We start from the raw sequence: 13004 nt of genomic DNA on the forward strand, positions 1-13004 counted from the left end.
GAGTGTTAGTCAGGTGTAATTTAAGTTTCCCCAGAATTATTTGCCACCGCTCACACACGGACTGGTGAATTTTGACACGATCACCTTGGTGCGTTAGATCAGATAAAGTTAGTATTGTGTGTACTGCTCACAAAAATTGGACTATTATCCTTAAAAACCGTCATTCTCTACAGGTGCGTTCGGAGGATCTCCCCAGGCTGTCACCAGGTTTATTTACTGAAGGAGCTCTCCATGTGGATACTGCCCCGAGTCATTATTGAGAAGGCACTTGGAGCAACCTCCCTCATTGGGACACACCTTCTTTCAATGTATCAGAAATGATATGTCACAAAAGCACTGTGTCCCAAATAGGTCTAAGAGTTGTTACTCAGAACAGGAGTCGGAAGACGAGGCGTCGGAGCGGATATAAGGGATACAGAGTGCCAGGCAGGGGATAAAAACTACATACAGCACATCCTCACCTGAGGGTAGCAGAGCTACAGCCTCCCGAGGACGTTGACGGACATCCACAGAGAAGAACCAGACAGAGCTGAGAAGAAGCCTCAGCAGTGGAGACTACACTGACATTCACAGCACTGACAAGGTAAGACTGCAGTTCACAATAAGGCTTAAATAACTACTACAAGTACTAAACTTTTACCACACTAGATTGGGCATCGCAAGTTAGCTCAAAGAACGAGTTAAATATTTGTCAAGTCAGCTTTTAAAACAATAGTCAGGTGCACACATGAACACTGAAACATATATTACCTTGCTGTGATCATTCCCTCAGTTCATACTGGCCTATAAAAGATACCTTCTGAATAAGCATACATGATGGGGGATGAAATCTATAGCCCTTCTTCCAAATAAAAACCCATTCAGAATTGTATCCAGTGTTAGTACGCAGCTTTAGTTATTGAAGTTAGACAAGGCAAGTAGATATCTTCCACTTGGTCTTTTTGGTATAAAACTCACCATCTGTGATTCTGCTCTTTTCTTACTAAGACAATCACTTTCTAAGACCCATTGGGCTGCTTATGTTTCTGGGTGTTATTGTGCATGCTGACTCACTGCCACTTACTGTAGTGCAACACAATAAACACATGTTGTTTATGTTATTAGGAACACCTGTGCTTTACCTACTCAGACAAATCAAATATTTCATGTGAAGAACATCCTACAACAAAAGAACCAGTATGCATGATGAGCAACAGGAAAACTAATCATATCAATATATCATAATGATATATTATATTATTGGAGTATTAGACTTGGACTTTATTAATCCCACAGTGGAGAAATTTAGTTGTCACAGCAGCAAAGAAACACAAAAAAGGTGCACACAATATTAAAAAAAAAAAAAAAGTACAAATATATAAATACCAATTTGAACCTAATTGAATTCCTTAGCAAGAATAAGGCTATCACAATCATGACATTTTAGTTGATGATTAATTTCATTAATATTGGAAAATTGTGTTTTGATTTGTTTTCTGTTGATTTGTTGCCACTATATAATAGAATAAGTAGTTAATAATGCACCTCATTAAGAAGAAGAGACATTTATTGGCAATAATCATCGTAAAATATAGCCTAAATTAAAAAATATACTTCTGTTTGCTGTTTCGGCTTCGTAAAATAAAACTTCACTGCTGCTTCACAAGCTGGAGACTACATGTTTGTGTTCATCAGTAATTGTGAGTCTGAGATATACACACAAAGAAGTAGTATTCATTTAAACCTGAAATAGTTGAAGCATGTAATGTATTGGCAGTCATAACAAACACATAGGGACAAAATATATTAAATTTGAGGTCACCTTTGCCTGGTACTGTAAATCCGTATGTACAGTCCACTTTATAATGAATATGCAGAATCAACCATAGAAATTCACTATGAATATCACAGCAATCCCACTTTACAACTAGTTGCTCAAAATATGAGCAGATGATCTAAGCATCCAAACCAACTCCTGACTGCCAAATATAACGCAACAGTAACCCACCAATCAGAGATAGAAGCCCTGTAGGTTACTTAAAAATAAGCCAATCAGAATGATCTGGGTGTAAACGCATGCGCATGTGTCTTTGTTACCTAATTGGGAGTTTCTCTGGTTTAAAAAAAACCCAACATTGCCAGGACCAGTAGTCCTCATCAGGACCAAAGTTGTGAATGGAGGTTAAGGTGAGAGCTTGGCATGTATTGGTTGTGGTTAAGGTGGGGGTTTCAGTATAAGTTGGGTTGTCCACAATGAATGGAAGTCAATGCAATGTCCTAAAAAAAAAAAGGGACAGCTGCTCAAATGTGTGTGTGTCAAGTCAGTTAGAACGTGACTTTTGACTAAAATTGCACTAAACCAGTATTTCCAGAGAAAATTGTTGAACTGTGTGCAAGTACATGTGTGTAGTATGTAGTGTGACAGAGATGCCAGTAAAATGTACGTAAACAGCACAGAAAGCAGAGAAGCTGTCAAATGTCCATCAGCTGGGTGTTGCTAGCGCCAGTCAGGGTTGCCATGGTGACGGCACCAGCTTCATTTGGCGCACTTCTCAAACTTCTACTCGTAAGTCAAAACCTGTAAGTTCTATCACCAAAGTTTTAACACTATGAGGGCTACATGCACACATCTGTGAAATCTTATGTTCCTGGTGTCAAAAAAAAAAGTAAGTGCTGGTTTACAGTATTAAGTGTGAGGTACATTTTCCTACGTTTTAATGAAAAAAAACTAAATACATTTTTTTGGAGTAGCAAAATGGTATTTTTTTTTTTTTAGATACGATAGATAAATACCTCTGAGAGAGGTAATAGCACACACAGCATATGTATCCCATCTTTGGCCCATCCTGACAACCTGATGTACTTCATATTTTCAGAACGCAATGGCAGCTGTACTTTATGGCAGAAGCCAAACAACTCTTATAACAGTACAATTAACAAACACGTTCATTTGACTGAGAGTTCGAGATTCAAACAAGAGTTTGATCTTACTTTCTCTTATCTGTATTTATGATCCAACAGGTGGAATATAATGGATTCTGATATGTTGAATGAAATTAAAAACAATTTGAAGAAAGGTCAGACTTTCACCTTTTGACCTGATTATCTTTAAATAGTTCTTTCTGGATTAAAACCACATTGGAGTTCTCCATTACATTCACAAACAGTTGGAAAGACAAAGGCTCCAGTCAGCAAAACTTGAATGAATGATTCCTTTTTTCAAAATACCGTCAAGTTTACTTTAGGATTATTACTGTTTAAATATTGAGCATTTGGGTATGGTGTCAGTGCCGCATCAATGCCGTGCTGTCTCACAAGACTATGTTATCGTGAAATGTCACGTAGGGTGTAAATTTGTTATGACACTGAATGACATACAGCACTTTGTAAAAACAGTGTGTTCTCTTTCTTCCCGTGTTAAAAGAACCTGAGTATGGGGAGTCCAGCCTGCGAGCACACAGGCTGCAGCACACACTCGCCTCTCTACGTCAGTCAACCCCACACTCACACCAGGGTGGCCTGGTTGGACGAGGCACAGGACACCAAACCGCCGCGCAGTTTGTTGGGGCTCTCTGAGCTCACCTGGCCAGGGGTCTACATCCCCTGCAACGACCGAATAGCAATTGAGGAGAACCCCTGGGTGCTGAGAATGACAGAGGCCCGCGCTCCTGCTGCTCCTCCCTCCAGGACACCGGAGAGACCACCTGCTTTCAGCCAAGCCCAGCATCCACCCTCTGAGATGGGGGGTCCGGTGGAGGAGCATTGTCTGGAGCAGGTCCACACTATGGTAGTGGAAGAGGTGCTGAAAGACGTAGACACCGCCTGCAAGCTGCTCAACATTGCACCGGGTAGGACAGATAATAACTAATTAATCACAGGGAAATATTTAGATAGTGTTGGCAGAAGTTGTAGTCTAATAAAAATAATCCATTAAAAGCCACCAATTGTTTGTCAGTCCTCACGACAACATCCACAGTAACATCTTGTGAGCCTCTGAGCCACTGCCCACCTTGTGCAAACTTTTCTGTTGACAGAAGATTATCATCACTTCTTATGAACAGAGGCTTTATCTAGACTAGAGCTTTAAAAATCACTCGCTGTGTGCATGATTATTTGCTTTCTGTTACCACCAACCTTCCACTTAAATGAACACACACATGCTGGAGGTTCATAAGCAGTATCATAGTCATGACTTAAAAGAGTAAGCAGTTTAGTGATGCATTATGCACTGAGTTGCACAACAAGCAGAGACATGGGGGGAAAAAAATGTAATTCATTTAAAAAAAAACAAAAAAACAGCATAGACTGAGATATACATTCATTTTGTTCCTTTAATGGATAAAGCTCAATGAAATGCCTCTACTTCCCACAGTGCAGTTGGAGCCAAACTGCCTGGCAGATGCCTGCAAATTTCAAACTCTACACCCACAGTCTGAAAACAAGGTTTAATGTTTAAAAGTGTCTGTTTCAAAGCACAACAGGACATCACTCACATACAATCCTTACAGCCACAGAAGAATCATTTTACAAACTGTTTCCTAAAGCTGAATAGTGATTAACTTAGATAAGGAAAATCTTGCAGTAAACACTAAATCAAATCTTTTGAGAGACAATCTGTTAACCTTAATAGGTTGCAAAGTCACTTTTTTTTTTTTCCACAAATGACATACCTTTTAACCCGTTTCAGTTTAATGACAGTTAACAACAGTTTACTCGGTCAAATAATTTATGTCAGTCTGACATAAACTGCAAAATAATTCCTCTTAGGTTTAGTTCTAATAATAGCTTTTAGTATTTTATTTACATAATTATGGAAAACTGACATGACATAATTACAAAAGAATGATTCAAATTAGAGCAACAGAAGCTGAGATTTCCAGATTTTTAGTCCCTACCAGGAATGAAATTCCAAAAACACTAATGTCCACAATGCAACCAGTGCAATCAGTAGTTTGACCTTCCCTCCATGACTTCTTTCAAGCTCTACGCGCCTAGCTTTACGAAACAAGCTTTGTACAGTAAAGTTTCAGTCCTAAAACAAAAGGTCATAATCTAACCTCCCATATGCATTTACAGAATGACTATTTAAGAGGTGGTACGTTTAGTTAGAGGGAAATGTGGGAATATCGTTTTAATACCAAGTATCATCAGCAAATAATGTACCTTGTCTCATGATGTTTTCTTCTTTAGATCCTTTGGGTTGGAGCTGTATGCATGTTCAGAAGTGGCTGCTGTGGACTGAGCACCTGCACAGGCTGCCAAAGGTCAGCGTTATGTTTCAGCAGCTGAGTGGAAAAGATCTGTGCTCCATGACCGAGGCAGACTTCAGACAACGCTCTTCACAGTTTGGAGACATCCTGTACGCCCATCTGGACATCTGGAGATCAGGTAACAACAACAGAAACACGAAAAAGAAACGTCAACTCTGTTAATAACAAAGTAGGAATAGCTGATTTCAAATGCAGGGCTGCAGAGTAAATTTAAAGACTTGGTTTTAAGTTACAATACGAAGGTATTTTGTGTGGTCAAATCTGCTACATGATTGTTTGTTTTTCTTTTCCGTTTAGCTGCAACAATGAAGGAGAACTGCCCAACTGAAGACAGCAAATCTGGTAAATTTACCCCGGATTTGTACACACACACAAACAAATATATAGTAAAGCTTTTTATCTGCCTTTAACTTGAGCTAATAAACTGTTAAAAGTATTGAAAGTCTTGTGGCTATTGCAATTACTTTATCAAAGTAATACAACTTGATGCATTTGATTATTTGTGTCACATCTTGAACGCGTAAATAAGATGTTAGGGGAGGAGGTACTTCATTTTACTGCTGTACATGAATTTACCTGTTGCCTGCAGATGGTTCCTCAGGTTTAACATTCGAGCATTTCGACGTTGACAACATTTTCAACGCCAGTAAACAATCTTTAAATTGTAATGTTTGAGTCTTTCTCAGATTTCACAGAGAAAATATTCTTGAGTTTTCAGCTGTGAAAAATGACGTTAGTTTTGCGATGTAATAATATAACTCCATAATAACTAACTTCACTAAATCAAATGCTCAGGTGAAGCAAAGTGAAGAGTAAAGACGCATAATGTAATTACAAATGTGATGTGCGGATTATGTGTCTTTCTCGTATGTTAGAAACTGATGAGGATTCCTGGTCAGATGTGATGTGTAATTATTCCAACCAGCCCATCCACCTGTGGCAGTTCCTCAGAGACCTGCTCCTCAAGCCCCATAACTACAGCCGATGCATCCGCTGGCTCAACAAAGAGAAAGGTGAGGAGTCAAGGAACCGTTTAAATGTAATCGGTAAAGGATTTTTACCCAAAATGTTCAGGCATTGGTTTTTGCACCTGTAATTCCACTTAAGTACAATTTCAGTAACAATACTCCTACTGAAATCACATGTTTTTGGTACGGACATCAGAACTCACACCGACGACATTTTCTTTCTTCTGTTAAAAGGAATTTTCAAAATTGAAGACACAGCCCACGTGGCCAGATTATGGGGCATCAGGAAGAACCGCCCGGCAATGAACTATGACAAACTGAGCCGCTCGATACGGCAGTACTACAAGAAGGGCATTATCCGAAAACCTGAAGTATCCCGCAGACTGGTTTACCAGTTTGTCAACCCCGTATGATGAAGAGGATCAGCCAGAGGAGAATTAACTGAGGAGGAATGAAAGATATGCTGGACATACACTAGAAAAGCCAAGAACTCTAAAGCTCATCCCACTGATCGTACAAGATGTTTCTTTTCAACTGTAAAGACTGCCTAACATGCACTCCTGCCGATCACAATTTCCTCCAACTGTTTGGCTTTCGCACTAATGTTTGACATCGCTTTTCGGTGTGATGTTTGGTCTTTCGAAAAGATATATACTTGTTTTCTAACTGGAAAATATTTTCAAACTTTAGGAGGGATGCTTAACCTCATTATTTCTGAGAAATGAGGAGAACACTTTGCAAGCTGGTTAGCTTTTCTTAGCTATGCTGGAAACCATGGAAACAACTCCTTGGAAAATAGGAAATGATCGTTTTTGCAATTAAATTTGACAAAATGACTTTTAGTGACTTTAGAGGTGCTGGCAGGTGGGTGTTGTTACCTTTGGGCAGAGCCAGGCCAGCGGTTTCCAGTGTTTGGGCTAACTGGCGCTTGGCCACTAGCTATATATACAGCTCTGGGGGGAAAAAAAAAAAATGACCACTACAAATTTTTCTTAAATCAGCATCTCTACGTGTATGGCAGCCATTCCACTCCAGTGTCTGTTGAATTCCAATACAGGCACACCTGATTCTACTTAATGAGGTACTGATTAGGTGATCACCTGAACCAAATCTTATTTAATTAAGAAAAGTATAAAAAAAACAAAAAAAAAACAGTGCTGTGGTCAGCACTATCCTTTTGCAACAGGACTAGCTGGATGGCAGTACCTCAAAAGTAATTAGAATAAAATAAATAAAAAAAAAAAAAAGAAGTGACTATTGACCATGCCAAAAGAGTTAAAAAAGAAATGTTTTGAGTGAGGAAAAGAAGGGTTCAATTCTGGTTTTACTGGCACAGGGACACAGTGAGCGTCAGGTTGCTTCCATCCTTAAAATTTCGAAGACGGCGGTTCATAAGAACGAGGTCAAGCAGCAGACGTCAGGGACAACGAAGCTACAGACCGGCAGAGGACGAAAACGACTCTCCACTCACCGGGAAGACCGCCAACTCATTCGAATGTCACTCAACAACCGTAGGATGACATCAAGTGACCTTCAAAAAGAATGGCAAACGGCAGCTGGGGTGAAGTGCACGGCGAGGACGGTTAGAAACAGGCTCCTAGGGGCGGCTGAAGTCCAAAGAAGAGCCAGGCTGAGGTTTGCAAAAGACCATGAGGATTGGACCATGGAGGACAGGAGTAAGGTCATCTTCTCTGATGAGTCCAATTTTCAGCTTTGCCCAACACCTGGTCGTCTCATGGTTAGACGGAGACCTGGAGAGGCCTACAAGCCACAGTGTCTCGCACCTACTGTGAAATTTGGTGGAGGGTCGGTGATGATCTGGGGGCTTCAGCAAGGCTGGAATCGGGCAGGTTTGTTACATTACATTACATTTCATTTGTCTGTGAAGGACGCATGAATCAAGCCAAGTACAAAGTTGTCCTGGAAGAAAACTTGCTTCTTTCTGCTCTGACAACGTTCCCCAACTCTTAAGGAGTGTTTTTTCCATCAGGACGATGCTCCATGCCACACAGCCAGGTCAGTGAAGGTGTGGATGAAGGACCACCAGATCAGGACCCTGTCATGGCCAGCCCAATCTCCAGACCTGAATCCTATTGAAAACCTCTGGAATGTGATCAGGAGGAAGATGGACAAGCCATCAAACAAAGCCGAGCTGCTTGAATTTTTTGCGCCAGGAGTGTCATAAAGTCACCCAACAGCAATGTGAAAGAGCATGCCAAGATGCATGAAAGCTGTGATTGTAAATAAAGGTTATTCCACCAAATATTGATTTCTGAACTCATTCTAAGTTAAAACATTAGTATTGTGTTGTTTAAAAATGAACATTAACTTGTTTTCTTTGCATTATTCGAGATCTGAAAACACTGCATCTTTTTTTATTATTATTTTGACCAGTTGTCATTTTTCTGCAAATAAATGCTCTAAATAACAATATTTTTATTTCAAATTTGGGAGAAATGTTGTCAGTAGTTTATAAAATAAAACAAACCAAAAAAAATCATTTTACTCAAACACATACCAATAAATAGTAAAACCAGAGAAACTGATCATTTTGAAGTGGTCTCTTGACTTTTTCCAGCACTGTATACTTCAGGCACAAGAGTGGTGTCAATCCTCTCCTTTAACTAGAGGAAAGAAAGTGAATAAGCATTACCTCCAAAAATGTAAAACTACTTCTTTAAAATTGCTTTTTAATTATGAAGTTTTCTGTTATTCCCATTTCCAAATGTCGAGAATATTTAGAAGTTGCAGAGCAATGCTAAAGTAATTGACTATTTTATTAAATTGTCCTTGATAAAAAAAACAAACGTATTTTTATGTGCCCATCTTTGGGTTTATGTCGAGAATCTATAATAAAGCAATACAAGTAATAGTCTCATAAATCAGTGAAAATCATGTGCAGTCCAAACACAAAAAACACACAGAGACTACCTGTTTTTTTTTTGTGTTTTTTTTTCAACAAACTTGTTTCCCTCAAACCAATATCGCAATATTGACACCATCACAACAAATTGGATTTGGGTTTTTCATCACTATCTTCATTATTATCTGTGATCATAATCATCTTTATGCATATTTAAATGAACTTCTTGTTACATCAAGATGAACAGGCACTACACCAGTTAGGAGATAAAAGTACATCACTAACTATGAACATACATCTTCTAGACCGCTAATATAGGGTTTCCACAACATAAGCTGCTGTCCCCTGTGTGCATAAGGAAGAGATCAACATAAAAAAGCATTTACATTTACACCTTTTTACTGCCTCAACATGGTTAGGTCTTATTTTCAACTCAACACAGTTGTACAGTTACAATAGAATATAATCTTTAAATTACATCATCATATACAAATCTGACAGCGTGGGATAACGTCACGCTTTTATGATACACTGACAATTCCATTGCAATAAAATTCATACGATATGGTACCTATTACTTAATATGCTTTCCATTGCTGTTATTTAATGAAACACATTTACATGTATAACACTACATTTTGTCTTAATAGTCAATCACTTGCATTTTTTTTTTTTTTTAACATTTTTTCTGTTACATTTACACAACTCATACACACTGGATGATGAAGATGTTTTTTTCCCCAAAATATTAACCTGGTTATGTGGATTATGTGTTTGAACTTGCGTGTACTGTGTATGTCGTGTGTCTAATGCATGTGTGTTTGCATGTGTGTGGATGTGTGTGCATTCGTGCATCGAGGATGTGGGACAGTTTGAGGACAGGAGTCCTTTTTGCTATGCTGGACAGCTTTACTCTAAGACACAACTTGTGAGCTGGTAATGTGTTTCTCCTCATGTGTGAGACCCAAACCTGTCGAATCCTGTTCCAGACACAGAGCTAAACACATCTGACTGCTGTTGGTCTGGTGACATTTAAAAACATCAGGACAACTAAGTTATAAAAAGCATTTCTGCCGTTTAATCAGAGATTTAGGTGCAACTCGTAGCAAGATAACTCACTAATCACCGTTTGACGAACGCAACTTCGGCTGTAAATTTAGTTTCTATGGAGCAAGTTAAAGAAAACAACCATGTAATGCATCGTGTAAGGGTCATCTTACATGCACTACCGGTGACATGTAGTTCCTGTGTCAGTGAGCAGACAAATACAGTTTGGGTGGACTGGGAAGCAAATACAAGTTGATCTTCTCTGAAGCTGTTTCACATGAGACATGTGAAATTATTGCATGGAGAGAAAACAGAGTTGATGGTATTCGGTCATTCTTTGGCTCAGCAGGGAAACGGGCCACATGACTAGTGCTGTTTTCTAGGTAGAGCTTTAAATGACAGCGGAGAACAGTGTTTAGACACCATGCCCTCTTTCAAGCCCAATCACTAGTACATTCATGTCCTGTTGGAGATGATTCGGTCTTCAGACAACAGTCTGTAGCACAGTAACGCATCGATATGCCTCCACTGGCCCTTCGCTCTGGAAGAAAAGTCCCTGGCACAGGCATTGTTCAAAACCCTCCTCTTATATTGCAGTGGCAACCCCAAGATGACTTGATCCAACTTCGCTCTGAGGGAATGTATCACTCGTATTTCTTGTTAGCTACTGAACCAAGAATGAAAGCTTCTGCAGAAACTGTAAATCCTTTTCCATGGTTTGCATGAAGATGATATTGTCAAAGGATTTGTGATGCAAAGAAAAACATAATAAAACAAAACAAACACACAAACAAACAAACAAACGTAAAATCAGTTCATCAACAAGCTTTCTCTCGTGAAGTCAGAAGCACGTGCATGTCCAGAAGGAAGCATGTGATGCAAAGAAGTGAACTCTGCATTTGTAGTTGAAGTGTTGCATCAAGTCGTAGCCTAAACGAGGCTACAGGATTCAGGGAATGCAAGTTGTTGCATAGCACATGCTGCTATGCAAGTTCAGAAACAGTTAAAAACACGGAGCACTGCACACACTGGAAAAGAGGTTGGACCAAATCACACCAAAAAAAAAAGAAAAAAAGAAAAGAAAAAAAAAAAGAGAGGGGATAGTGTCTGTGGTACTTTTAACAATACACAGCATTCCTGATGTAAGACTGATGACTGACCATACACAGCATTAAAAATGCTACACGAAATGGCATCACACTGTATATACACAATGCAGATTAGAGAAGCTCATCTTTGTTGAATGGGTATAACTGATTATATTCTCCTCCCATTTTCACAAGAGAGCTGACTGCAGCATACTGCAAATTTAAATAAGCTGCATCACATGTTAAACACAGCCACACAGAGAAGCAATGTGTTCCTGCACTGTGTCGATGTTATAGTTGAGTGTGTATATACTGGAATAACTGCTGCTCCTGTTTTAAATGTGTAAATCCACCCACCCCAAATGCTGGATAAAATATATTATACTGATATATTGTCTTTTAGGTTACTAAGTTTTATTTAGGCAAGACTGCTTGGCGCATCTGTTGGGCAAGGGATGTGTTGCTCTTAAGTCTCTGGCTATGTGCGGTGCAATTGGACGGGACAGTTCAAGCTGCCTCCAATGGCATGTCCTTGTCCAGTAACGTCACTAGATTGCCTCGACATAATTGGCCGGGTACAGTCCCTCTCGGCCGCTGTCCAAACGACCTCTACACCAGCCTTGCTCATCTTCATCCTCAGTCTTGGTCAGTTCGTCCCCTGCAGAGGAAATATCACTCATTAATATATTGATTGATATCAACACAGTATTATGTTTCATAGAGTGAATGTAAATCTGAATCTTAAGAGGAGATATTTGGAAGAACTGCTTCTGCTGATTTATATGGGATACTCTCTAGATTTACTGATGTGATCTCTTTGTAGTATTTGAAAGTACTGAGATCATAGTGTCCCCCACTCCAGTGAAATTTGAATTGAAATCATCTGTATTTTCATACCTAATTCATTTAATTTAAGAAATAATTAATTATCTGGGTATATAGTTTCATTTGCTTTGAGGCTGATATAAGATATGTCTCTCAATTTTGCATAATAACAGGCCAGCAACTGGTTAGCTTAGCTTAGCATAAAGACCACAGGAAAAAGTAAGCAAGCAGCATTGCTAAACATCATGGATGCTAACAGTGTAACTTGTTGTAACCATTAGGTTGCCAGGAAAACTAGTTCAGTACATAATCTGGGTCATAAAACTTTAACTTGTTGTTTTACACTTTGCATTTTGTACAGAAACAAGTCACAACATGTTAATTAGTGAGTTTTAGTTTTTACTTCCCAAAAAGGACAAACTGTTCCTTTAACTGCTCAAATCCTGTACGTTTAAATACGGTTTCAAAGTGTTCTTCACTTTTTTTTTACTTGGAAAATACAGGAGCACCTTCTTTTCTTATTCCTGATGTCCAAAGAAGTCAAATTTACAGTACAGCTATGAAGTTAAGAATAAAATATAATCAGCCTGTAAAACATTTGTAAACTCCATGAGGTAACTACAACTACAAATCTACTACCCAAAATACAGACAACATGACACTAATGTAAACAATGCAGGTTTGTTAGGCTTCATTATTACCCACAATGCATTTTGGTGAGTAGCACTTAAATGTCAACACAACTTCCGTTTGCTTAAAAGAAACCTCCACGGAGAACCTTTGACTTTTTTCAAACAGAACAAAAAAACCTCTCAAACTCTTGTTTGCACGCGGGTGTGAGAAGAGTTTAAAAACTGCCTCCGGTCGTTGCCAGGTATCTCTAAGATTATTTAAAAACGTCTAATGTCCAAATGTATGGTTACAGATGTGGAAACGAGATGACGATAAACAGCTGTCCCTTCTT

General features: G+C 39.0%; 2 protein-coding genes across 7 annotated transcripts in view; one reads left to right on the forward strand and one right to left on the reverse strand.

Moving 5' to 3' along the window:
• Positions 1–393: 393 nt before the first annotated feature.
• LOC138193044 (SAM pointed domain-containing Ets transcription factor-like) lies at positions 394–8496 on the forward strand. 3 transcript variants are annotated; one of them, XR_011177849.1, is made up of 7 exons: positions 394–583; positions 3404–3827; positions 5170–5367; positions 5547–5591; positions 6125–6262; positions 6452–8067; positions 8190–8496. XR_011177849.1 is itself a non-coding variant. In XM_069140819.1 (6 exons), the coding sequence occupies exons 2-6, from the start codon at positions 3413–3415 to the stop codon at positions 6628–6630; spliced, it is 975 nt and encodes a 324-aa protein (XP_068996920.1). In that variant the 5' UTR covers positions 394–583; positions 3404–3412; the 3' UTR covers positions 6631–8496. The 3 variants fall into 3 exon arrangements, 1 of the variants encoding a protein (XP_068996920.1); XR_011177850.1 differs by having other exon boundaries at positions 8208–8496; XM_069140819.1 differs by having other exon boundaries at positions 6452–8496.
• Positions 8497–9233: 737 nt separating this feature from the next.
• The window catches only part of pacsin1a (protein kinase C and casein kinase substrate in neurons 1a), a 33654-nt gene continuing 29883 nt past the window's right edge, over positions 9234–13004 (reverse strand). For all 4 annotated transcript variants that reach the window (XM_069141704.1, XM_069141707.1, XM_069141705.1 and 1 more), the window contains one exon: positions 9234–11873. In XM_069141704.1, coding sequence (XP_068997805.1) covers positions 11764–11873 — 110 coding nt within the window. In that variant the 3' untranslated portion in view covers positions 9234–11763. The remainder of the gene's footprint in view (positions 11874–13004) is intronic.

This window comes from Embiotoca jacksoni, unplaced genomic scaffold (assembly GCF_022577435.1).
Source record: "Embiotoca jacksoni isolate LCO1_2020_lvr unplaced genomic scaffold, fEmbJac1.0.p SCAF_9, whole genome shotgun sequence".
NCBI classification, from domain to species: domain Eukaryota; kingdom Metazoa; phylum Chordata; class Actinopteri; family Embiotocidae; genus Embiotoca; species Embiotoca jacksoni.

What these genes read in the sequence shown, in the direction of transcription:
- LOC138193044 (XM_069140819.1), top strand. Translation starts at nt 3,413, where the DNA reads ATGGGGAGTCCAGCCTGCGAGCACACAGGCTGCAGCACACACTCGCCT. An exon ending in GCTGCTCAACATTGCACCGG is followed by an intron (nt 3,828 to 5,169) that starts GTAGGACAGATA and finishes TTTCTTCTTTAG; the next exon opens with ATCCTTTGGGTTGGAGCTGT. An exon ending in CTGGCTCAACAAAGAGAAAG is followed by an intron (nt 6,263 to 6,451) that starts GTGAGGAGTCAA and finishes TTCTGTTAAAAG; the next exon opens with GAATTTTCAAAATTGAAGAC.